Source organism: Poecilia reticulata, chromosome 12, assembly GCF_904066995.2.
Source record: "Poecilia reticulata chromosome 12, P_reticulata-male-v2, whole genome shotgun sequence".
Classification (NCBI taxonomy): domain Eukaryota; kingdom Metazoa; phylum Chordata; class Actinopteri; order Cyprinodontiformes; family Poeciliidae; genus Poecilia; species Poecilia reticulata.
The window spans coordinates 26,821,155-26,847,662 of NC_088841.1; the positions used below are offsets into that span (position 1 = coordinate 26,821,155).

The window sequence follows — 26,508 nt, forward strand, 5'->3', positions numbered from 1 at the left end:
TAGAATTATAGTCTAAAACACCAAAACTACATAATCTTTTATGCAGTTTTAGCGACGCTAGCAGAGGAAGTGAAGGAAGCCGTAAATTGTGACAGTAGGAGGCGATGTTGCAGTTTTACACAACACTTTGCTATAACTATGATCCCAGAATATGATAGCGCTCATCATATATTGTCATCACACTGTAGCTTTAATAAATATTTTACTAAATTAGTTTCTGCTAGTTTTCTTCTTCCTCCAAAGAATAAAAAGTAACTATCTGACCACTAATGTTGTTTTGTCACTTTTTATTATATCAAGGAGAAAATTAGCAGAAACAGTTTGGATTAAATATTTAGTATTTTCTATGAGTTACAGTATATGATAAGCGGCATCATATTCTGTGACCGTCTATTAATCCATAATAGTCATAACATTAGAGGTCAGATGTTACTTTTCATTTTTCTGAGTTTTCTTAAATGTAATTTATTGCATTGGTTCTCTGCCCTTTTGAAATCTCACATTTTTAGCATTTAGCATCGTGTTAAAATGCAACAGCGCCTCCTACAGTGACGGTGATCAGAACACCGGAAAGCTTTATAGCCTTAGCATCAGCTAACATGCTAATGCTAACACGTGACAGACAAAGCTATACGGTAACATTTAAAACTTCAACAAAGTTCGCACCTCCAGGAATAGGTTCTCAATAGCATAAAGTCCAAACCCTCTGTACGAGGGACAGAGTGAAAACATGGGGGTGTTTATTACCAGACGAGCCCGGTCTCAATCCGCTGCTGATTCCTGGCGCCATTTTTGTTTCTCGGCTGTTTCAGCGAGTTCAGCAACTGAACAAAACGCCGCTTCTTAGAACATCCGCTAAAGCTCAAAAAGCGGCTCTAATAACTTCATCAGGGAACTAATAAACTTATTTACAGGTAAATAAATACAGCGACCTTAAACAGCCGCGCTCCTCCGACAAAACATTCAGGTTCACCGGCATCATTACGGTCCGTTACTCCAACAGGCGGGTTGGGGAGCCGAATCACTTCTTCTTCTTGTGTTAGACCAGCTGGACTAGTGCATTACCGCCCCCTGCTGGACAGGAAATTAATGCGGAATACAGTAAAAACTCAAATAGTTTCAGAATTATCAATAATTATTAAACTAAATAGGCAAATTAATATTAGTTAACTAAATTATATCTGTTAGTTTCACCTGTTATTTTTCTTGCATCACTTTCACACATATTTTCAATTGTTTATTTCAGGAACTTTATCACAGAGAAACAACCTAAAACCAGTTAGGAAGCTTTCCTGGGTTTTTCACTACAGGTAATGAAAACACCACCATTAAAAAGCATATTTAATACAGAAATATGGGCTTAATGAAGATAAAGATTAATGTTCGGACCTGAAGTTCACCAAACGTCTGAACATTCAGTCACTGAAGGAAAAAAATAATATATTTCTGTATTTTATTTAATGACCCAAATGTTAGAAAACATCTGAACTTCAGCCAGTAGAGACAAACCTGACCTTCCATTCAAGTGATGGTTATATTATAACGTTTTGTCGTTTCTGCTTAAATGTCAAGTTAAATAATTTAGAACAAAAACGACTAAAGTGACCAGGTTTAGATCTAATCTGGGGATATTTTAGCTCAGAGTTAAATTAAATTTATCAGACTGAAATGAAGAAACTGGGCCAGTTAGTTTACATATTTAAGCAATAATAACCTGAACGACCCGAGTGGAAACAGCAACATTCCCTAAAGCTGCAATTAACTTCATTCAGTTTCACAAAATTTAAACCACAAATTATTTTGACCATATTTTAACCCAAAATGAGAGAAAATCTAAATTATGAATCTCCTCTCATCTCATTGCTGTTCAAACACAAATATGTATATTTAGTCCAATCAAAGCTACTTTTTTAATCATCAACAGGGATTAAAAAGTTCAATTACAGATAAAACGATACAAATAAAGAAATCATGTTTTCATTTTCAGGGTAAAAACCAGTTTATACAGTCATATTGTATAATCATGTTAAATTAAAATAACTGCTGCGTTAAACAGACGGAGCCACAGATGATCAGCAAAACGTCAGATTCTTCATTCAGCTGAGCTCCACGAATCTGTCAGCAGGAAGACAACATGGCCGCCGCCGTGAACCAGGAAACGTTTCATGAAGAAGAGCAGAAACCTTCATGCTGGTCAGCTGGTCTACAGTCTGAGCGAAGAGCAAAACTCTCACAAAGCGGAGCGACTTCTTTACTCCACAATCATCCAGATCTCTGGAGGTTCTGGACACAAACCGGGCCGATCCGCAGCAGAACCTCCTCCCAGGTTCTGGAGCCCGGCAGAGCTCCAGAGGTCAGAGGTCAGGACGTCGAGTCTTCACTTAAAACTTCACCGCTGGATCAGAAAACTGTCAACTCAGCAGTTTTCTCTAAATCTTTATATGGAGCCAAATAAAAAATTAACAGCAATAATTTGGATTATTTAGTATTTTATAGGAGAAGAAGATTGGATTCAATTTTCAGAGATATTTTTTCACAACTTTACTCATTCATTTATGAAAGTTAGCAGCAAATTAAATATTTATTACGAAAACTAAAGAAGCTAAATATTATCAAACTATTTAACTAAATACTTAATTAGCTAAATGTTTACCTAAAAACTTAGTATTTAGTTCATAACCAAAGATTTTGTTCCAATATAATATTTAACTTACTAAACACACATTCAGCCTGTCAAGGAAATATTTAGTTTACAAACTAAATATTCAGCTAAATATTTAGTTAATTATCTAATTAGTTAATAACTAAATGTTTAGTTTGCAGCCCAACTATGTAATTAACGAGCTAAATATGTTATTGGTGAACTAAAGGCTCAGCTTCCCGACCACATGGTTCACAAACTAAATATGTATTTGGCACTGAAATTATTTAGAAAAGTGAAGCCAATAATTTCCTCCAATAACTAAATAATCCAAATTATTGCTGTGAATTTGTGACTGTAACTGTCATGTTGGAATTGATCTTTCGAACCCACATGCAAGAACACGACCAGAAGAGACGAAAATAATACAATAATGATTTATTGAAGCCAGAGGAAGGATGGAGAATACTGGAGTGAAGGACCAGGTCGTCTTACTGCCGATGAGAGGCACAAAGTTAGACACTGCGTGGAGGAAGTTATCCGGAAATAATCAGAGAGGGCTTACTTGAGAAAGATGGGGTTATCGGCTTGGGTAGTGCGAGCTTGAACTCGTTGGAGAGCGGACAGTGATAGTCAACGATCGGAGAGGCGGCGTAGGTTCCGGTTCTTGTAATTTCTTTTCTCCGGTGAGGTTCGGACGTGGGTCTCCTGACCCGGAACGCTCCGAAGGGGAATCCACCGGAGAAGGATCCACGAAGGGGGGAAGACGAACACACGAGGGGTGGCGTCTAACCGGTAACACCGGTAGCGTCGGGGAGAGACACAGGAGGTAGGTGATCCACAGCGGGGAGACAGACTCACACAAACTCGGGGTAACTGGTCTCTGGGGAACAACGGGGAGACAACTAGATATCTGACGAGGGAGACAACAAAGAGTTTAGAGAACAGCGAAGATCACAGAGGGCCTTTCTCTGGAGCGATCAGTACCGAGGTAAGCAAACACTCAGGCGATGAGAAGGAGCGGAGCTGCTGCTTATATCCAGGGTCGACGCCCTCTAAACGAGCTGCAGGTGTGCGCCCGGGTTGAACCCCGCCGCTTTCCAGGGGTGGCACATGGGTGACATCTAGTGGGTGTCTGAGGAATAGCGGCTCCAGAGACCAGCGACAAAACCAAAACCAAAGAAAACAAACCAAGAAACAAAAGGGGAAAAACAACAGACCCTGCCAGTAACCTTTTAAAACTGCTAATGAGCAAGTTGTAGGGAAACAGACATTATGACTTTTATGTAAAATTATTTGAAATAAAGTATAAAAACGATCTTCTTACAGCAAATGGCTGATTATTAACTTCATCTGATTGTTTCTGCAGAACTTAAATCCCATAAAACATTTTGAATAATTCAGGAAATAAATCAGCTAATTGTTATTTCTGGTGGATTTAAACTTTTCCAGCTGATTTTTCTGCTGTTCATCAGAATCAGAGGATCTTAAAGTGCCGAGTGTCGATGGAGGAGCTGATCAGAGCGGCGCCCCCTGCAGGTCGGGGAAGCCGTCACAGTTTGGACCTGGGGGTCCGGTCCAGCAGAACCTTCATGTCCAGCAGAGCCTCCTCCACGGCCGCCGCCAGGCCGCCGGCGTCCGTCTCCCCGCAGCTGTTGAACGCCGACACGGCGAAGTTGATGTGGTCGTCCATGGGGTTGTAGCAGACGCCGTAACCGTGGGTTACCACCGGCCTGAAGCACATCACGCAGTCCGTCTTAGACGGGACCTGAGGGGAACCAGAGGGCGGGTCAGAGTCCAGAACCAGGAGAGGTTTGGGTTACAGCCTGACGTCAAGATCCTGAACTTCTGCTTCCTGCTTTAGCTAACAATGACTAGCATTGATGTTAGCTGCTAAGTTAGCAACATAACGCACTAAATCTTAAAGGAAACTGGATGCAGTGCATTGCTACCAATTGTCAACACTAACATAGCAAGTTAAGGTTAGGAACAATTTGTAGCGAAGAAAAGGAAAGTAGCTCAGTTATGCTAGCTTGACCATGAAACCTTAGCATGTAGATGTGCTGTGGAATCTGGTGTTTCAGATGAAAATAAAAGCGACAAACACCAACTGGCAGATCATCATCAGTGGAGCAGGAGTTTAAATCAGCTTTTTCTGAAGGACAATTTTGTTTCTACAAACATTATAATTCATTTTATTTGTCCTTTGTGGGTTTTTATTTAGCTTTGTGCATTTTATGAAATGCACAAAGCTAATTTTTAATTACGCATTTGTTTTTATATGAATCAGGTTTGACCTAAGTATCAAACTTCCAATCGGTCCTGTCATTCTTGTGCTCTGTCATAATCTCTATGAAAAAGTTTGTTCTTTAATCGTTTGCTGCTATCGTGTTTTTCTTCTGTTTCTCTAGATAGGAGAGGAGTTTAAAATGATAAATAGAAAACAGTCTGACACAAGAAAACTAAAGACATGGTAAGCAATTCTAACTTAATTTAAAATGGTTAACATGTACTAATATTAATACTTTTGTACATGTTTGATGGCTTAGTAAATACTTGAGTTAGGGAACAGTAGAACCAGATTTCCTTGACTTTTCTTTTTTAATAAGCAACAGCTTAAAGTGGCTGTTGGAGACAGACTGCTGGGTTTTCTGATACAAGCCGAGTGCAGCACAGGGAAGGAAACGGTGAGGAAGTTGAACACAGATATTTTGTTTATGAAATAAACTATTCTCTTTTTTTATTATGATTTGAAATTAATATAACAATTAACATGATTTATTAAATGCTTAACTATTGAGTACATAGTGACTATAATTTCCTTTACCTTAATTTCTTCATCAGCCTTGACTGGGATGAAGTGACTGAGAGTGGATCCAGGCTTGGAGGTGGAGATAAAAGTTCTTTATTGGATTAAATTTATATGAATGAAGCAAAAAAAAAAAAATAATAGGGAGGAAACTGTGTCCAACTGTAATGATTTACTTCTTGGAGTGATGCATGGAGCTGGTCTGGTGGTGGGGTTCCCATCGGATGTTTTGGATCTTCAAGCAGTTGAGTTGGATGTTAGCAGATTAGCTTCTCCACCTCACTTCACAACCTGCTATCTTTTGTCTTCAGGTTTTCTCTTGCACAAAAAAGGTGGACTTCTGGGAAGCATCCAATTTATGGACTGGAATTTAATAGACCAAGCCTGGAGTCTCACAGAGAAGGGAGGACCCACTGGATAACACCAGGAGGTCTTAGTTTTTCCCACACCGGATGAAGGAGCTTCAGCAGAGTGGGATTCATTGGAGTCAGGCAGAACATGCTCGGAGTCCTGGAACGTGGAAATCTCGTGCTGAACTGAGGATTCGATCGCTGCTGATGGATTTAAGACCAGATTTGTATCCAGGAGTGTAGAGGATGAAGCATCAGCCATGGAGCAGGGTCTCGTGATGGTTTGTCCATCTGTAGTCTCTGAGGTTGGAGCAGATGAGCTTCATGCTAGTTGATTAGCTTCTTGCTGTCTTCTCTTTTGAGGCTTTTCTCTTTTAACACCAACCATTTTTTCTGTCAGAGCAAGTGGTTCTTCCTCTAAAATGCAACAAGTAGAATGACAGGGCCTCGGAAAATCTTTAAAACAGAAAAACAGAAATCCTGCACCTTGATCTCTATTGGCTCATAAACTAATAAAAGTGGGATGGGGCATCTGCAGGGGAACAGGAAGATAAGAGCAGTTGGGGGTGGGGGGGTGTATGTGTGTGAGGAGGAGTTGCATCAGCAAACTTGCAAAAGCCTAAAACTTTCCATTTAGGGAGGAATAACTGGGGCCAAAGGTCATGTTGCCAGAATTCTGTCTGTCTCATTTTGATAAGAACTTAAATTTTATATGATGAAAGGGGGGAAGGTGGCGGGGGGTCTGACATGCTCATTATTCACCATTTGATTTAAGAGAAGGTTCCAGAATCCTGTCCGTTTTATTTTGATAACTTAATTTAAATCAAAAGACATGTTCTTAAACGATAAGCAATGTATATATATAACCTTATTAATCAGACAAGGTGACATAAAACCTTATTAAAACAGATGTTTAATACGATAAGCATTTTATGACGCAGATTTAACAGATGGTCATGTGTGATAGCATCGATTTATTGATTTTGGTTTGGGCGTGGCATTTTAATCCATCAAACTCGATTCATTAAAATTTGACATAAACTTGTACCCTATATTTTTCATGATGCTGGGCTACTGATTATCCCTGTCTGGACACAGGGTCAATAGAACCAGTTTAAAAGCTAAAACGAATGGTTATATGCCAGACATGGAAAACTGGGATGCACTTGTCAAATTACCCTGGTTTCTGTCATGGTGGGTTTGAGGTTCTTGACCCACATGCAGAAGCACTCAGAGAGGTAAAGGATTAGTAAGAGGTTTATCAACTGGAGATCTACTCCGGTCCAGGGTCCGAGGATTACTGCACACAGGAAGAGAGCAATGATGAGTTCAAATGCGGAAGGGGATTTCAGTTCTGAGAAGGCTCTGACAGTTCTTACTTGTAGTTAACTGGAGAGCGAGCGGGGGGGAGGCGAGGCTTTTCCTAGGTGGTTTGCAGGTCGGGTGGTTCAAAGGGCTGGAGGGCGAACAGGTTCGTCTTCCTCGTGAGATCGAGAGGGAACAGTGCAGAGACGTCACGAGAGGATTCCTCCAAAAACTCAGGTAACTCAGGTAACTCAAAAGGTCCAAGTGGAACTCGAAACGTCCTGGAGAGGATTCACAAAGAAAAGGTTAGATCAGTGATAGACCAAACTTTTAGCATCATATTGAAGAAACAACAAAATCAAGGGGTTAAATACTTTTATTTAAAGTCTGATACACTTGTTGCTCAACAGTGTGCAAAGAACGGATAGTGTTTGTATTCAGAAGCCGTTTTCAACAGGAAATGCAGGCTGTTCAGAGCTGTAATAGGAAGTGACCCGGTCACGTCGTCTCAGCGCCTGGCCTCAGTCTGCAAGATGTTGCTTAGACATGAGTTAAAGGTTAAGCAGATAAAAGTTTTCAGTCCCTACCTGCGTGTTGAGAAGAAATTGTATAAAACAGGATGTCTTATTACTCCTGTCAGAGCTACTCTGACATTGTCAAGTGTCTCTCCATCTGCAGATGTTATTAAAGCATTTGTTTCTTGAAAACTTTTGATTCTCAGCAGTTTTATTTTGAAAAATCATCTTTTAAAGATTTTTCACTCCACAATTTTGGTGCTGCAAGCAGCATCTCTTGCTGGTGCATCCAGCAAGGACTGATCAGAGAGGGCTGATCACCGCTCAGCTGCAACAACAACTGTTTCCCCTCCTTAAGTCCCAACAGGCCTGTCAGGGAGAAGTGGGAGCTCTACTGATTTCCGCTGTGAGGGATCAGTCACAACGAGAAAAACAACTTTAAGGCTGAGCTGAGTGAGGAACAAAAGCTTCTGAAATTAAGGTAAAGGAAATTTTGTGAATATTTTAAAGGGATATTGTGGTGGATGCTCCTACCACCACCCCATCGTGTTAGTATTTATTTCTTTATTAGTATAGTTTATAGTTTAAGTTACTTATTTCATTTAGACTAACGATTCTCAACGTGGTCGGTACCGCCCCCCCAGGGGGCGTTCAGAGGACGGCAGGGGGTGCTGGCGGACATTTTTACAAAAGGGGGGCGATGGGATGCCTTTGGGGGGCGTTTAGTCGAAGGTAAACTTTACACCTTACACAGGATGAAAAATGGGATTTTCGACAGCTATTGACACCTTGTTCTGCCGTGCGCATGGAGATTGAGGGCTTTCGGCAAGAGGTTTTAGTCAGAGTGGAGCACTGCCAAAAATGGTCAAAAATGCTGTGTCCGTATTCCCCTATAAACCCCCACCCCTTGTGCCTAGCAGAGGTTTTTGTATTTAAATGAAGTTGCTGAGTACCATGCAAATGCAAATCAACTGTTGAGCACTGCCTATTGACTCTTATTCATTTTGTAGCTAACCCTTTTTACCTTCTGTTCACCATAAAGAATAATGTTTGGAGAAAGAATATTAAAACAATCTATCTTAGAACTGGACCTGGTTCTGGTTCAGAGCTGCAGCACCTGATTTCAACTAGGAACTCTAATTTTCTCTGAGTTTTCATCTGTAACTCAGACAACCAGCTGAGTTTGCTCCCAGTTACATAGTGGAGTCAAACTGGTACCAGTAGGTTCTGAGTGTTTGTGGCCCAGCTGAGATATCTGGGTTCTGGTTGGTGGATGGAAAATATTTCAATATGAAGTCAATAATTTATTGATCATAGAGGATTTCTCTGGGCTTTTATCAGTAGAGAATCCAGATAGAATCAGTCTGTGGTGACAGAGGACAGCTGATCACATTTCAATCAATTATTGATCAATAATAAGTGATTATGGTGACATAACACAGCGCCCCCTAGAATATTTAAAAACAACCACAGCTGTTATTTAGACCTGAACTGAGTTAAAACATCAAAACCTGTAAAAACTATTGGACCCGTTTTACACACCCAGCAGGAAGTCGGCCATTTTGGATCAAATGTTTTATTGTGTTTTATTTTTTATTTCTTTATATTTTTGACATTTTGACCTTACAAGTAAAAAGTTAACTAAAACTCTGAGATTTGGTTGTGAAAGCTCAGATGTTTAAGTTTCTTTAATACCAAGAAAACTTTCCTCCACTCTGACCGTCGCTCTATTTCTGAGTTTTTAAAATAATTTAGCAAATATTTGCTTAATTATTGGTTCAATCACAGTAATAATTTACTTTTAATAGTAACTCTGTTTACATGTTATATATTTTAATCACTGAAATCTTTCACTGATATTTCCAGCCTTCATTTTCTCCTTTAGTCTGAACTTGTTTTAATGAAACAAATCAAAGTTCCTTGTGAAGTAAATAAATCTACTTGTTGTTAATCTTTATTTTTGGTTCAGTGCTAAATGTCTGTGTTTGTTCATATAATATAAATGAACTGAGAGTCTCTTTCGAATCCCTGCAGCTTTTCCCCTTTGGGATGGTGGTAGGATTTTGACCTTTGACCCAAATGGCTGCAGTGAGTCTTTTTGTTTCCAAGTAAAATTGTAGCAAATGTGTTAAGTTGTTGTTTTGCCATCTGGGAACCGAAGTTGGGCTTTTCAAGCCAGAATAGCAGAAAACTAGAGGAGCTTTCTGCAGCTGATGCTGCCACCTGGTGGTAGGAGCCACACACTACAGTCAGATGGCAAAAAGCAAGAGGTGAAGATGTTTACATCTCAACCTGAAGGAAATCAGACGAACAGTCAGGAACATTATTCCTTGTAAAGAAAGATGTGATAAATGTATTTTTATATCACTGATGATTTTAAATAGTTTGCTCTGACATTGTAGCTTTCATGATTACATAAATATGTTATTCTTTAGGGGTCTGTGCTTGTGTGTTTTAAATAAGTACTTTTAGGGTATTTATAGTTCCCATTCCAACTGCATGAAATAAACTATTCATGAAATAAAGTCTGAAACATAATGAATCTTCATGTTTTCCAGGTAAAAGATGGCGCAGCAGCAGGAAGTGGATTTCGGTAAGTGAGCAGAAGAAGAAATGAAGAATCTTAAAGGAACAAACTGAACAATCACAGCCTGTGTTGCTGCCATGTGATGAAGCTCAGCCTCAGTGTCTTTGTTTTCATGCTTCCTGTTCAGGGAAGCTCTGGTGGAAACATTGTGAGTTTCTGTGAAACCTGAAGGTAAAAACTGAACTCAGATGGAAACTAAAAGGAACCGAAGTGAAGAACAGGCCAGCAGCTCTGATACTTCAGGAATATTTACTATATACACTGATTAACTTATCCAGCAATCACATCATTTATCAATAATTTATCTCAGACATTCTGTGTCTTTTATTCCAACACTTGGTGTCAGAGATGCTAAAGTTTAGAGATGGAGATGAAGAAAGAAAAGTGATGAAAAAGTTAATCAGTCAATATTTTCATCACAATATTCACCAATAATATAATTTACTTTTTTCCTAAAATAGTGCAGCTCCATATTTAGAAGGTGTTTCTTTTATTGTTCTTCCTGCAGTGAGGAAAGAAAGTGATGAACCAGAAGCTTCATTTGGTCTCATGTAGACAGAATCAGTGGTCGTCACTCAGATATGAGGCAGAAACAACAGGTTTAGACGTGAGGAGCTGATCAACAGACTCTGAATCTCTGGATGGAGCAACATGAATAGTTGATCTTCATCACGTTTTTCTCTCAGACATCAGTTTGAATTAATTATGTTTCTGATTTCTGTCTGCAGAGAAAATACTTTCCAAGGTTCACATTGAGTTTGTGGAAAGAGTTTCTGAGGAAATCCTGAATCAGCTCCTCGATGGCCTTGAGGCAGATGGCATCTTTGAAAGTTCAGAGAAAGAAGAAATTCTTCAAAAGAACCAAACCAGAGCAAACAATGCCCGGGACACCATCAATGCTGTGATGAAGAAAGGACAGAGAGCCAGTAGATTGATGATCAAACGTCTTCTCAACATAGATCCTACCCTGTCCAACCAGCTGAGTTTGTCCTCCGACTCCTCTGATTTAGGTTAGTCCCTTCACCAATCATGACTGGGTGGAAGTGAATTCATCCAACAGTGACTAATTATAACAAAAATAAATGGAGCATTATGGTTGCACTCCACCTGCTGGGCTGTAGGTCAAAAACTGTAGAAAAGGTTTCCTGTAGATTGGCAGGAGGCGACTCTTAGTGTGAAAACACATTGAATGTTCAGCATGATGTTTGTAGTCCAGTCAATTTATTAACAAGCAAAGCTGTACCATAAAGCTCCATGACTCGTTTTCTTCATGATTTGAATGTTTCATGTTTCTTCTGAATGAAATCCTCCTCATGGTCTATAATTTGAATGAGTTCTTTGTTTAAACATCCTGATATAGAAACAATCAAATTAAAATTCAATGAATTGAGTCTTAATTTGTTCAAGTGTTTCATCTTGTGTTTCTATCTCTTTGTTCAGATTTTGATGATCGATGTCAACATGACCTCAAAGAGTCTCTAAAGGACACATTCCAATCTATCTGTGAAGGCATTGCAATACGTGGAGAGAAAACCTCTCTGAATGATATTTACACAGAGCTCTACATCTTAGAAGGAGGAACTGCAGGGGTCAACCAGGAACATGAGGTCAGACAGATTGAAACGGCATCCAGTAATCAAGGAACAAAAATAAACCTGGAAGACATCTTTAAACCCAACCCTGGTAGAAAGCAACGGATCAGAACAGTGCTGACCATGGGAGTGGCTGGCATTGGAAAAACACTGTTAACACAGAAGTTCACTCTGGACTGGGCTGAAGGCAGAACCAACCAGAACATCGACTTCATATTTCCATTCACTTTCAGAGAGCTGAATAACTTGAGAGAAGAAACTTTCAGCTTGGTGGAACTGATTCATCACTTCTTTGATCAAATTGAAGACGCAGAAATCCGCAGCTTTAAAAAGTTTCAGGTTCTGTTCATCTTTGATGGTCTGGATGAAAGTCGACTTCCTCTGGACTTCAAGAAGAATCCAGTCCTGACTAATCCTTCAAAGTCCACCTCACTGGATGTTCTGCTGACAAACCTCATCACTGGGAAACTGCTTCCCTCTGCTCTCCTCTTGATAACCACACGACCTGCAGCAGCCAATTTGATCCCAGATAAACCTATTGACAGGGTCATAGAGGTCAGAGGGTTCACTGACCCCCAGAAGGAGGAGTACTTCAGGAAGAGATTCAGAGATGATGAGGAGAAGGCCAGCAGTGTCATCTCCCACATCCAGAAATCAAAAAGTCTCCACATCATGTGTCACATCCCAGTTTTCTGCTGGATCACTGCTAATGTTCTGGAGGAAATGATGAAGACCAGAGAGGGAGGAGAGCTGCCCAAGACCCTGACTGAGATGTACATAGAGTTCTTGCTGTTTCAGTTCACAATCAAGGAGGAAAAGTATGAAGAAGGAGCTGAAGAAGCTCTAGAGAACAAGAAGCTGATTGAGTCTCTAGGAAGACTGGCTTTAGATCAGCTGCTGGAGGGAAACCTGATCTTCTATGACAAAGATCTTGATAAGTGCGGCATCAACATCAAAGATGCTGCGTTGTTCTCAGGAGTGTTCACTCAGATGTTTAAAGAGGAGACTGGTCTGGGCAACATCTCTGTCTACTCCTTTGTTCATCTGAGCATCCAAGAGTTTCTGGCTGCAGTCTACATGCTCCACTGCTTCACCAGCAGGAGGTCAGAGGTGATCCAGATGTTCCTGGGAGAAGAATACAATGAAACATCTCTAGATGAGTTCATGAAGAAAGTCATGGAGAAATCCCTCCGCAGTAAAAATGGCCACCTGGACCTGTTTGTCCGCTTCCTTCATGGTCTCACTGTGGAGTCCAACCAGAGACTCTTAGAAGATCTGCTGGGTCAGACAGAGAACAGCCCAGGAACCAGCAAGAGAATGTTAAAGAAAATAAGGAAAATATTCACTGGTTATAACTCTTATGACAGAATCTCTCATGACAGAATCATCACCAACCTGAAGAAGATGAACACTGATAGAATCTCTCCTGACAGAAGCATCAACATCTTCTACTGTCTGGTGGAGATGAACAACGTCTCGTTTTATCAGGAGATCCAACGGCTGCTGGATTCAGGGAAGAAGCTCTCAGTGACTGATTGTTCAGCTCTGGCCTTCATGCTGCAGATGTCAGAGGTTCTGGATGAGTTGGACCTGGAGAAGTACAACACATCAGATGATGGACGACTGAGACTGGTTCCAGCTGTGAGGAACTGCAGAAAGGCTCGGTGAGTCCAGATGTTTTCATTGTGTGAATGCTGATTCAGCACTATTGTCCTCCTGTTTCTTCTTTCTTCAAGTTGATTCTGGATGTTTTTGGCCTTTAACCACTTCCTTCATCCTCTGGATGATTTCAGCCATTCAAACATCTAAACATTCAGCTCATCCAGGACAGCTGCAGCTTCTGGTTTTAAGACATTTTGATCATTTGAAAATTATTTAACATTTTATCTGTTTTCAGGTTAAATAGAAAACCCTGAACTCTAGAAAATGTCTATTTTCTCTAAGATCCAATCAGCCAGAGACTTTTTAAACTTTAAACTCTTCTTCACTCATTGAGCTGCTGCTCCATAATTCACCTTTTAGGATCTTTGACTGTTTTTATAAAATAATTGTTTAGATTTGATGGAAAGTTGAACCATTAAAATAAACCATTGCATTAATTATAAACTTTGTGAACAGTGTTGATCTTCTTCATCCCGTCATCATCCTCACCTCTTCCTCCTCCCACTAGTTTCCTAACTGAGACCAAAATGTGGTGATTGTTGTCTGGTTCCAGAAAAAGTCCTAGTTTCTGTCAGATCCTCCCAAAGCTCTGAGAATCTGCTTCCAGAGCTGGAACCATTTTCCTCATCAACTCTTCATCTGCAGCCTTTGTTGAAGCCGTTAGCTGTCCTCCATGAAGACCTGCAGAGACATGAGCTTCACCTCTTTAGACATCCCAGCATCTTTAGTTCCTGGAGAACTTTCACTGCTTCACCATGAAGATGCTGCTGGACCCAAACGCTCCGTCTCCTCCAGGGGTTTTACTATTCAACTCTTTAGGAGTTTAGCAACAATTTCTTCTGACATCCAAACTTTTGTTCCTCTGAGACGATGGACAGACCACTGCAGAGACATGTGTCCCTCTTCCAACCAGTTTGTCCCAGTTCCTCTCAGACCAACAGAGGACGGTCCAGACCTGAAGGAGCAGCAGGACCGGTTCTGCTGCTGCTCTGCAGGACGACCAGAACAATCTGCAGCTTTTAGCTGAAGCAGGTTGATGACTGTCCACTTTCTACTTTGTTAAAGCATCAAATCCAGCAGATGAACGGAGACACAACTGGGAGCATCATGTGTCTGGTCTGCTCCCAGTTTCCTCTGTGGCAGCTATTAATCAGCTGCTGCTGGGAGCCACGTTTCTATAGAATATGCTACTATTATTAATGATGAGGAGGATTCTAGATGCTGCAGCAGCAGATATGGGCTAAACAAACCCAGAGATGCCAGAGGTCCACAGCAGGCTGGACTTCCTGCTCTGCTCACTTCATTTATAACTCACTTCCTGCTTGGTGGAAGATCTCAAGGAGCCAAACGGTCTAGTCCAAGTCAGAGCTCTGAGCAGCTCCTCCTCCTCTCCATTATCTCCAGTAGTTTCCTTCATTCAGCTCAGTCAGACTCTTCATCAGCTGCTGCAGCTCCTTTGAGGCGCTGATGCTGCAGAGAAACTGAACTTTCCTTCACAGATGATAGAAGATCTTCAACATCTGACTGAGCTGAAGGTCTGAGGACATGAAGCCTGGACCAGAACCAGAACCTGGACTTTAGTCAGTAGCTGCACAGACTCTGTTGGGTCAAACTCAGGAAACTGAAGATCAGATGTTGATCAGATGATGACATCACTGTTATCATATTTTAGTCTGTTTATGATCCAGATTGATTTCATTAGAACTGAATTTATTTCTTCTCTCATCACAGACTTGGTGGCTGTAGGCTCCAAAAGGCTGAATGTGAAGTTGTGGCTTCAGCTCTGAAGTCCAACCCACATCTGACTGAACTGGAAATAAATAAGATCTGGATAAATTTTGGTGGAGACTCTGATATGAAGAATGTGTTTGAGATCCTGGAGAGTTCAGTCAGTAAATTGAAGGAACTGAGGTTTGTTTACTCTATTTATACAATAAAATCTTTCATTGATACTTTAATCCTTAGTTTAATAAATAATTTTATTGTAATATTTTAAAACAAAATGCTTAAATGTCAGATTAAAATCTCTACATTTTACCTTAAAAATTAATTATTTTCTCATTTAAGACTTTGAGATTGAACCTTTTCAGTTTTTAAAATGTTTGTCTGATTAACAAACTGAGTAAAATAAATCAAATGAAGTTAATTAATGATGGAGATGTTTCAGTTTGGTTGGTAAAGATTCAGATGGTTTTATTTCTGATTCTCATCGAGCCACAAACACTGACCAGTTCAAATCACCATTAATGAAACATCTAAGTGACTGATTGTAGAAAAGCAAATCTAGATGAACTGAATGACAGTGAGGTTTGCAGCAGCAGGTTCCTCACTTTGTCCTGAAGCTGTGGTTCTGTTGGGCCGGGTCAGCGAGGAACCGTCCTCTTCAGTCTGACAGCTGTCAGTCGGTTGGAGCCTCGTCTCTGTGACGAAGCTTCATCAGGTCTCGTCTCCTTAAGAAATAATGGCCTCCATTGATTTCAGCAGCTTTAAGAAGAACCCAAAGCCATTCATGGATAAACTGAGTGGTTCTGATCCGGTTACCAAGTCGGGTCTCCAGCTGAAGATCAGGAACCAGCAGAAATAGCTCACCTCATCCAGGCTGCTGCTCATAGAAAACTTTGAGTTTCTTTGTTGATCAAATGTTCTGCTGGTTTGGACTCTTTAAACCAGTTTGACTGGATCAGATGTTAGAATCAGTTCAAGTTTATTTTACATTCAGGGAAATTAATTTTCTACATTTTATTATTTGTTTGTTCATATTTCAGTTTTAACTGCATCTTGTTGGCTTCAGCTCATCTTTTATTCTTTATTCAGATTGGAGAGCTGCAGTTTGTCAGAGACCAGCTGGACATCTCTGTTCTCAGCTCTGAAGTCCAAACCGACCCATCTGACAGAACTGGACCTGACCGGAACCAACCTGGAAGGTTCTGGACTGAATGAGCTCTGTGGTTTTTTACAGACTGAAGGCTGCAGACTGAAAACATTGAGGTTTGTAATTATATAATTATTGATATTTCAGTGAATAATTATCTATAATTGATCATAAATCAAAGTTCATTTCTTCTGATCTAATGAATATTTTCTGAGTTTGTTCCTGGACTTGGATCCAGAGATTAATTTAGTCCCTCTGAGTTGGACCTGCTGATCTGAGGTCAGAACAGGACAGCATTCGGACCCCCACTATGTAGAAATCCCCCTCAGGTCAAGCAGGTCAAAGGTCAGATCAAAAACAGAGAGAATGAAAATCTCCCTTCATTGAAGATCCACAAATCCCACATTGAGTTTTAAATATTCTGCTATTAGTTGATAATCATCCAGTCCAGGTTTAAAGAGTCCAGGTGTTTTAATGATTAACTAGAGCAGATTAAAGATGCTGGTTGTAGTGAAACATTAGGTGGAATCGCCCTTTATCCATTTCCTGAATCTGAAGCTCAATCAGAAACCAACTTCAGCTTCGTCTGAAATAATCCAGACCACTGGGATTTTCTCTGAGCTCAACAGGCTGCAGGTTCTTCAGGACATGAGTATTCTGGTCCAGACATCAGAACCAGCAGAGACTGCAGCACATGAATCTGGACCAGGTGTGTTAGGAGTGGTTCTGCACATGCTCAGACTAAAGGTTCACAGTCTGACAGAGAAAGTCGACCAACTCTGGATGAAATGGTTCCTAGAACCAGGGAAGCTTTCTGGGGACTCGACTGCCTGCTCATATGGAGCTGCAGCTCAGGCAGGAGTTTGATGTTGGCAGGAAGCAAAACAACATGGAAGCAGGTGATGAGTTTCCATTTAGTGTCAATTCCACTGATGGAGCAAATGACAAGTCAGTCGTTCTCCAAACCACTGAGAGCAGCTTCCAGAGGAAATCTGAGTTTGTTCTGACAGTCAGACTATCAGGATGACCACAGTCTCCTGGACATGAAGGAGACAGAAATAATATAAAGATCATTAATTAAATACTGACTTTGTGAAGGTTATGGTGTTAAAGTCATTTTGTTCAAACATCTTGATTCAGCTCTTATTTTGTAGGACAGGAAATGAGATCTTACCTTTGTAAAGCTTTGTGTGCAACAAGCTCCAGCAGTTCACTGAATCATTCTCATGTGTTCACCTGGAAAATAGATTTAAAAATGACTCATCAGGTTGTTCTTTATGGTAATGTTCCCATTTCTGCAGCGTCTCTGATGAAGGATTCAGAACTGGAATAAAATGACCCACATCAATCTGACAGAGAAAAGGATCAATATTTTCTAGTTGATGGTTCAGAAACTGAATCAGCACAAAATGAGAAAATGATCAACTTTCAGAATCTGAGCTGTAATGGATGTTGTAAAACTCTGAATTAGACAGATTGAAATGAACCGTTTCCATGTCATACTTGGCAATGAGCTGTAGTTAAAATACAACCAGCCAGAAAAACATCATTAATAGATTAATGAACAAAAACTGGAGACATAAAATATCTGATGATAAATGATGGAGACGGGCCTGGAAGGAAACATGGAGGGAGAAAAACATCCGACTGAGTTTAAAATCCTGAGAAACTTTTAGAAAAACTTTGAGTTTCTTTGTTGATCAAATGTTCTGGTTCTGCTGGTTTGGACTCTTTAAACCAGTTTGACTAGATCAGATGTTAGAATCAGTTCATCAAGTTTCTTTTACATTCAGCGAAATTAATTTTCTACATTTGATTATTTATTTGTTCATGTTTACATTTTAACTGCATCCTGTTGGCTTCAGCTCATCTTTTATTCTTTATTCAGACTGGATTACTGCAGGTTGTCAGAGACCAGCTGGACGTCTCTGTTCTCAGCTATGAAGTCCAACTCGACCCATCTGACAGGACTGAACCTGAGCGGAACCAACCTGGAAGGTTCTGGACTGAAGGAGCTCTGTGGTTTTCTACAGACTGAAGGCTGCAGACTGGAAACATTGTCGTATGTAATTATATAATTATTGATATTTCAGTGAATAATTATCTATAATTGATCATAAATCAAAGTTAATATCTTCTGATCTAATAAATATTTCCTGAGTTTGTTCCTGGACTTGGACCTGCTGATCTGAGGTCAGAACAGGACAGCATCCCCTCAGGTCAAGCAGGTCAAAGGTCAGATCAGAAACACGGAGAATGAAAATCTCCCTTTATTGAAGATCCACAAATCCCACACTTAGTTTTAAATATTCTGCTATTAGTTGATAATCATTCAGTCCAGGTTTAAAGAGTCCAGGTGTTTTAATGATTAACTAGAGCAGATTAAAGATGCTGGCTGTAGTAAATAATTAGGTGGAATCGCCCTTTATCCATTTCCTGAATCTGAAGCCTCAATCAGAAACCAGCTTCAGCATCGTCTGAAATAATCCAGACCACTGGGATTTTTTCTGAGCTCAACAGGCTGCAGGTTCTTCAGGACATGAGTATTCTGGTCCAGACATCAGAACCAGAAGAGGCTGCAGCACATCAATCTGGACCAGGTGTGTTAGGAGTGGTTCTGCACATGCTCAGACTAAAGGTTCACAGTGACAGAGAAAGTCGACCAACTCTGGATGAAATGGTTCCTAGAAACGGAAGCTTTCTGGGGACTCGACTGCCTGCTCATATGGAGCTGCAGCTCATGCAGGAGTTTGATGTCGGCAGGAAGCAAAACAACATGGAAGCAAGTGATGAGTTTCCATTTAGTGTCAATTCCACTGATGGAGCAAATGACAAGTCAGTCGTCCTCCAAACCACTGAGAGCAGCTTCCAGAGGAAATCTGAGTTTGTTCTGACAGACTATCAGGATGACCACAGTCTCCTGGACATGAAGGAGACAGAAATAATACAAAGATCATTAATTAACAGTCTTGCAGTAAATACTGACTTTGTGAAGGTTATGGTGTTAAAGTCATTTTGTTCAAACATCTTGATTCAGCTCTTATTTTGTAGGACAGGAAATGAGATCTTACCTTTGTAAAGCTTTGTGTGCAACAAGCTCCAGCAGTTCACTGAATCATTCTCATGTGTTCACCTGGAAAACAGATTTAAAAATGACTCATCAGGTTGTTCTTTATGATAATATTCCCATTTCTGCAGCGTCTCTGATGAAGGATTCAGAACTGGAACTAAATGATCCACATCAATCTGACAGAGAAAAGGATCAATATTTTCTAGTTGATATTTCAGAAACTGAATCACCAAAAATGAGAAAATGATCAACTTTCAGAATCTGAGATGTAATGGATGTTGTAAAACTCTGAATTAGACGGATTGAAATGAACCGTTTCCATGTCATACTTAGCAATGAGCTGCAGTTAAAATACAACCAGCCAGAAAAAACATCATTAATAGATTAATGAACAAAAACTGGAGACATAAAATATCTGATGATAAATGATGGAGACGGGCCTGGAAGGAAACATGGAGAGAGAAAAAACATCTGAATGAGGTTAAGATCCTGAGAAACTTTTAGAAAAACTTTGAGTTTCTTTGTTGATCAAATGTTCTGGTTCTGCTGGTTTGGACTCTTTAAACCAGTTTGACTGGATCAGATGTTAGAATCAGTTCATCAAGTTTCTTTTACATTCAGGGAAATTAATTTTCTACATTTTATTATTTATTTGTTCATATTTCAGTTTTAACTGCATCCTGTTGGCTTCAGTTCATCTTTTATTCTTTTTTCAGATTGGATTACTGCAGGTTGTCAGAGACCAGCTGGACGTCTCTGTTCTCAGCTCTGAAGTCCAACCCGAACCATCTGACAGGACTGGGCCTGAGCGGAACCAACCTGGAAGGTTCTGGACTGAAGGAGCTCTGTGGTTTTCTACAGACTGAAAGCTGCAGACTGAAAACATTGTTGTATGCAATTATAAAATTATTGATATTTCAGTGAATAATTATCTACAATTGATCATAAATCAAAGTTTATTTCTTCTGATCTAATAAATATTTTCCGAGTTTTTTCCTGGATCCAGAGTTTAATTTAGTCCCTCTGTGTAACTGAGTTGGACCTGCTGATCTGAGGTCAGAACAGGACAGCATTCGGACCCCCAGCATGTAGAAATCCCCCTTAGGTGAAGCAGGTCAAAGGTCATTCAACCCAGTGAATTCCTGGAATCTGACAGGAACAAATCAATAATCAATGATTGATGCTTCAACACTTTGATCAGAACCTGGAATGATTTTACTGACTAAAATCCTGCAACACATCATGACCCAGTACCAGGTTCTGGTTCTGAAGTCAGCAGGTCTTTATTGAAGCAGCAGCTTGTTGGCTTTAATATTCATGAGAATCTTTAACTGGTTCTGTTGGTCTGGTTCACCTGCATCCTGTTGGCTTCAGCTCATCTTTTATTCTTTATTCAGGTTGGATAACTGCAGTTTGTCAAAGATCAGCTGTGATTTTCTGGCCTCAGCTCTGAAGTCCAACAGCCTCCATCTGACATATCTGGACCTGATGGGAAACAACCTGGAGGATTCAGATGTTCAGCAGCTGAAGGATCTTGTAGAGACTTTAGAGTAAGTAAATGTTTGTAGTGAGTCCAGCTGCTGTCAGCAAACTGAACTAAACCGAGTTAGCATCAAAGCAAAGCTCCAGTGTTCCCAGTAAAGCTGCAGCTTCTCAGTGGGAGGAGAATGGTTCAGGCTTCCTGATTGGACACAGAGACAGCAATCAGCCAGTCAGAGGAGCAGCAGCTTGCTGTGCTCCTGTGTTTGTGTTGGTGTAAAGATGAGTGTTGTTGCTGTGTCCATGTCTCCAAGACGTCCAGCTGGACTCCAGCGTCCAGCCATCCAGCATGTCTAGAGACAGTGGTCCTCATTCATCAAACTGTGGCAGCAGCAGATCTGATCTTAGATCTGCTTGTTCTCTCAGTTCAACAGGAAACAACTGATCAGGTTCATCTTGGTCACAGCTCTGAGATCAGTCTGACTGCAGCCTGGAAACCGTCTACTGGATGTGCTGTGTCACTGACTGCTGCAGGAGAGAGGCTGGAAACACTCACTGATCTGATCATTCTTCTCTCTGCAGGATCTGATCTCTGTAAAGTAGAGAACGGTCTCTGTGTCCTGCTGATCCTCAGAGGTAGAAGCTGCAGCAGTTTGAGTCTAAAGAGACTCTGACTGGATCCTGATGATGACCTCTGACCTCCAAGATTGTCCTCGCATTTATTTTCTCATGTGTGTCATTTAGTGTCTGATGTTGTTTGTCTCTTTGGATCAATAAAGATCCGATTCAAACTGGGCTCCATTTAGAGGCTTCATGGAGTTTTGATCTGAACTGGATTCAACTGGAAAGTTGATCTTTTTTCTCTCTGATTCATTTTCATCCTGGAACCAGAAATGGTCTAAGATGGAAACATGGGAATCATTTCAGTTCAGCTCTGAATCATGAAAGACATTCAAACCTCTTTTCTCTGCTGCTTCTTCTGCTGACAGGAAAATGTTCCTCAAAGCTCCACAGATAAAAAGATGCTTTACTGGAAACTGCAGAGAAAATTCAGCTTCCATCACAGAAACCAGTTGAACCAGTTTAGAACTGGATGTCCCACAGAAACTCTGATTGCTTTTGTGTTTTACATTTTCAACTCCATGTTTCATGTTTTAAGTTTTCTAGAGAACTTTAGGACTCGATGTGTCACATCAGGCTCTTTATTGAGATTTTATTGACTTATTCAGACCTCAGAGAATCACTGGGATAATGTGCTGATTGGTTTATGTTATTTTTATATTTCTTCTAACCTAATATGTGTTATTTGGTTAATAAAGATTTTAATAATGATCTTTGTACAAATATAATAACTGCACCTTTTATTTTAATCCTTCCTGCTGTCTAGCTTTTTGTATTTGGATCAACAAAGAAATTAAAATATATTTAAGTTTTCGTTTTTACTTTGACAGGTTTATTTAGTAATAAACATCCTGTTCAGTTGATCTGAGCTTTAAGCTTCTCATTTAGACAGCAGTTTATTTTGCATTATTTAGACCAAGTATATTTAAATAAAATACACGAGCTAACTGGTTTCCAGCTTCAGACTAGCAGGTTAACTGGTTCCCAGCTTCAGACTAGCAGGTTAACTGGTTCCCAGTGATATAAATAAAGGCAGATTCTTCTACTGGGTTCACTGTAATGGTTTCTCTGTCAGTGTGAACGAGAAGCAGCTCCACAGAGTTGAAAACAGCCGGCAGAGACTCTGAGCGGAGCTAACGATGCTATCGATGCTAACAGGTTTAAGCAGCAGCTCGTTTTAAACACAAACTGATTAACAGGAGCTGCAGATCTAAACTCTGATTCTGAACAGTGGAATCTGTCCTTCAGTTCACTGATAATCGGTCGCGATTTTATAATTAAACCGATTCATCATTGAACAAGTTTGAAGGATTTTAGTGTGTAGTTACAATGCGTGACCACAGGAGGGCGGTAGAGAGCGAGTCTGGAAAAAACAAAAATGTCAAAATAATCTTCCGTTTACTACAGTTTAATATTTTTAAAAGCTTCATTGACTTTTAATTTTATTAATTGTTCTGTAGGGGGTTCTACCTGCTTGAGGTCTTGATCTCAGCTGGTTCAAGCTGATGAACAATAAATGATTTTAGTTTAAATGTTTATAGTTTTTCCAGACTTTGACTCTCAAAATTACCCAGGGTTAATATTTTCATCTACTCTCATTTCAGAGTTCTGATATCCTCGGTTGCAGATGCTGTTAGTGTTGCATAAATTAAAAAAACACTACATTTTAAAGTAAAATTAATCAAAACAGAAAATAGTTTTCAAGGTTGGAAGGTCAGTTTATCCTTTCATGATCTACACATATGAAAATGGTTCAACAGTCCTAAATGTGCAGTCAGAACGATAGAAGCAGGGACGTGCAGAGGGGGGAACGGGGGGGGCTTGAGTACCTGCCCCTTTTGCTTCTTGCCCCCAAGTGCCCTTTTGGTCAATTTTTATTTTCTAAGCCCTCTTCTGAGACATAAAAACGTGCTAAAATTATTTACTTTTTTGTTTCTTTTCTGTACAACATAATAAGACCTCCGGTCACCTTGTTACCTTTGACCTTTTGCCCGTGACGCATGACAAAGTTGCCTCTCGCGCAGTGAGATAAGGCGGCTAACTGGAGCTAAACGTAGCGAACGTTCCAAATTACAGAACAGTTTTTGGTGAATTAAAAAAAACGTTTTTGGTGAATAAAGTGGAGTAGACTTGCTACTTGTCAGATGACGGAAAACGTTGAAGTATCGTTTCTGCTTCAGCTCGGAGTCGCGGTTTAAGCAGAGAGGTAATGAAATACAACAGATACTGACAGGCCTCTGCGTCTGCCTTTCTCTGAAGAACTACTGAGCGGGAGGAGGCAGCCAGGTGAGGAGAAACTGTTCTTATCTATCGATTCAGTATTTTATCATACAGACATTAGGTTGTTGTTGTTGTGCTATTAGCTAGGTGCTAGCTAACAACTTTGCTAGCAAAGCTAGATAACTAAAAAGCTTCTCCCCTGTATTGTTAATGATATCAGTCATTCTTTAGTATCGCTTATGCAATAAGGGCACATTGCCCGTCCAAAACCGATCATCTCCATAGTGGATATACTGTATGTCCGATCTTCTAATTTCCTTTGCTGCATAATGTACATTTCATTTATTCTGGCATTAGGTAAATGTATCTTGAAGGAGAATAACACTTAAATAATAGTCCAACAAGGATATTAATTTAGAATTAAAAATAACTCACCCTGAATTACCATGATAGATATAATGAATGTAATAAAAGTGACATTAATGAAGGGGAAAAAACTCAACCCAGACTTTAAGTTTAGGGTCTGGTTCACAGAGTATGAAGTTAAATTTGTTTCCCAATTATTCAATGGAAAAAAAACTGAGTTAAGTAAAATAAAATTGTAATCAAAACTTTTGGAATTGTAATGATTCCTATTTTTAAAAAAAGTTTTGTTTAAAAGACTTTTAAAATTAAATAACTCATTTTTACCAAACATTTATTTGCACACATCAGAAATATTTTGTTGTGATTTTAGGCCCTGCTCAAGACGTCATATGAGAATCACAAGCAAAATTTTGAGTCAAACAAAAACTTAGAATAGCAAGAAAATATTTCTGAGAAGCGCAAATAAGTTTGTTTTGCAAAAAAGAAAGTTACCTTCATGAGTCAAAAATGTGTGATTTAAATTTTTTTTTTTTATTTTAAGCAAAACTCAGTTGGCTTTTCTCATGGTGACATAGATTAACAATTCAATATTTGCTTTTTTTGCAGTTCCACATTAAAGTTTGATGCAGCTCTGCTTTCCTGAAAGGACCATCTTCATCTCCACTGCAGCAAACAGGCAGCTCTTTTTATAGATTACAGTCACTAAAAGGTTTCTTTGTGCCCTTATTTTTTAATAGCGTAATTCTGTAAAGACTAAATTTGTCTGGTGGTCCAGCTCTGATTTACATATCTTGCTAAATTGCGGGTTTGAATATTGCAAAACTTTCCTATAACAAAATAGACCTGCACAAAGAAATTACTAATAAAATAAATACGCATAGTGTTATGCTCTATATAGAGATGTTCGTTAGCTTTGATTGTATATGTCACATTTTTGTAATTTATCATTGTTCATTAAACTCCGAAAGCTGTTTGTTAATATTCTATCCTAGAATGCGGTTAGATGGGCCCTTTTTTTGTTGTTGAGTACCTGCGCCCCTTTAGTGGTCTCTGCACGGCCCTGGTGCACACCAATTAGATGCCTAGATGACCCAGAGGCAATAATGAAGCCATATGATGGTTTTGTTCTTTTTGTGTGGTTCTACAAAAAAATGAATAAAAATTACAATCCACTATGAATGTACATACTCATTACAAAAATCTTACAATCATGTTGCTTGTGTGTTTCATTAATATTAAAGTTAAACAAAGTAAAAGAAAGCAATTCTGGGTTACCATAGTAGAATATAAATTAGCGTAGCATGGCCTTCGCTTATTCTAGATTAAATCTAACAGAAAATGTTAAAGGTACTAAAATACACTTATAATGCCACTCAAACATAAATACACGGGAACCTACCACTCATATGGACGCACACTCAAACAAAATCACAAAGCTGCCAACAAACACCACATCTGCTGCCCTGTACGGCTTCTTTGAAACAATGTTTAGTATATGAAAAGAAAAATGCCACCCTCAGACAGCCGTGCCACCTGGTGGCAAAGCTAAGGACTACAGAACAGCCTTCAGAACATAAAATGAACCAAATTTATCCTCAGACAATAATAAGTAACCTTTTATTTGAAGGGGTGTGCATAAGACAGACATTGTTATTCCTCTCGAGTTAAATCAAAGCTTAACGCAGTTCTTGGTTTTAAACAGTCATTTATTGTGGAAACATCTTTCAAAGTCCCCAAAAAATGTTGTCAGAACTGCAAAAAAAGGTAACACAAACCTGAATCAGTTCACAATAAATGGCGTATTTACATACATAAAAGATATTAATAAACAAAACTGTACCTCATTAGCCGCAATGACTCCAGAGGAATAAAGTTTAATTTCTTACAGCTTCTTCAGCTTGAATGCCCCATGTGGCTCAAAGTGCACCAGCCATTGCTTCCCTGGGCAACACATGGTCCACGGAACAAAAGTTACCCCTCCACATTTGAATGTACACTTAACATAAATTCAATAAAATTACCTCACGTTAAACTTAAAAATTTAAAGGTAAATTAAAGATGAAATGATACAATAAACAATACCCACACATTTTTACGTGCAAATAAATGACGTTTCCGAAGCTAAAGAAAAGATTAGAAATCAATATATGAATATTTTGAATATTATAGCCTAACATTTGACACTAGAATACTGTGGCATAGAAAAGAGTTCAAGGTTGACTCAATGTTTGCTTTTAATGTTCATTTTATTTATTTGTTTGGGTTTTGTTGCATTTCCCCCCACCCCAATGACCAGATTTGTTTTGATTGCTGCACCAGAGATCATAACACCTACCTTTCAGAAAACCTACCTTGGTTTTCCTGTGTGGGGCAATATGTGTAGAACATCTTGACCTCTGTTGTTTCCATTTCCTTGAAC

At 39.6% G+C, this 26,508-nt stretch overlaps 1 protein-coding gene and 2 long non-coding RNA genes across 5 annotated transcripts; 1 reads left to right on the forward strand and 2 right to left on the reverse strand.

Annotated features, from left to right (window-relative positions):
* Nucleotides 1–3,064: 3,064 nt before the first annotated feature.
* LOC145554187 (uncharacterized) lies at nucleotides 3,065–5,764 on the reverse strand. The gene is made up of 2 exons (XR_014090225.1): nucleotides 5,469–5,764; nucleotides 3,065–4,409 (listed from the first exon to the last, which is right to left on the reverse strand). It is a non-coding gene; the product is annotated as an uncharacterized LOC145554187 (long non-coding RNA).
* A 1,440-nt stretch (nucleotides 5,765–7,204) lies between these two features.
* LOC108165942 (NLR family CARD domain-containing protein 3-like) lies at nucleotides 7,205–22,214 on the forward strand. Of its 3 annotated transcripts, XM_081613678.1 has the most exons (11): nucleotides 7,386–8,101; nucleotides 9,655–9,708; nucleotides 10,179–10,213; nucleotides 10,936–11,217; nucleotides 11,648–13,463; nucleotides 15,193–15,372; nucleotides 16,276–16,449; nucleotides 18,222–18,395; nucleotides 20,120–20,293; nucleotides 20,801–20,953; nucleotides 21,465–22,214. In XM_081613678.1, the coding sequence occupies exons 3-11, from the start codon at nucleotides 10,186–10,188 to the stop codon at nucleotides 21,469–21,471; spliced, it is 2,988 nt and encodes a 995-aa protein (XP_081469804.1). In that variant the 5' UTR covers nucleotides 7,386–8,101; nucleotides 9,655–9,708; nucleotides 10,179–10,185; the 3' UTR covers nucleotides 21,472–22,214. The 3 variants fall into 3 exon arrangements, with proteins under 3 accessions (XP_081469806.1, XP_081469804.1, XP_081469805.1); XM_081613680.1 differs by lacking the exons at nucleotides 7,386–8,101; nucleotides 9,655–9,708 and adding an exon at nucleotides 7,205–7,342; XM_081613679.1 differs by lacking the exon at nucleotides 9,655–9,708.
* Nucleotides 7,274–18,222, reverse strand: LOC145554186 (uncharacterized). Its single transcript, XR_014090224.1, has 3 exons — nucleotides 17,508–18,222; nucleotides 15,792–17,370; nucleotides 7,274–7,386 (listed from the first exon to the last, which is right to left on the reverse strand). It is a non-coding gene; the product is annotated as an uncharacterized LOC145554186 (long non-coding RNA).
* Nucleotides 22,215–26,508: the final 4,294 nt, after the last annotated feature.

Coding starts and splice junctions, on each gene's coding strand:
- LOC108165942 (XM_081613680.1), top strand. CDS start 10,186: ATGGCGCAGCAGCAGGAAGTGGATTTCG. Junction 11,218..11,647: donor CTCCGACTCCTCTGATTTAG/GTTAGTCCCTTC, acceptor CTCTTTGTTCAG/ATTTTGATGATCGATGTCAA. Junction 13,464..15,192: donor AGGAACTGCAGAAAGGCTCG/GTGAGTCCAGAT, acceptor CTCTCATCACAG/ACTTGGTGGCTGTAGGCTCC.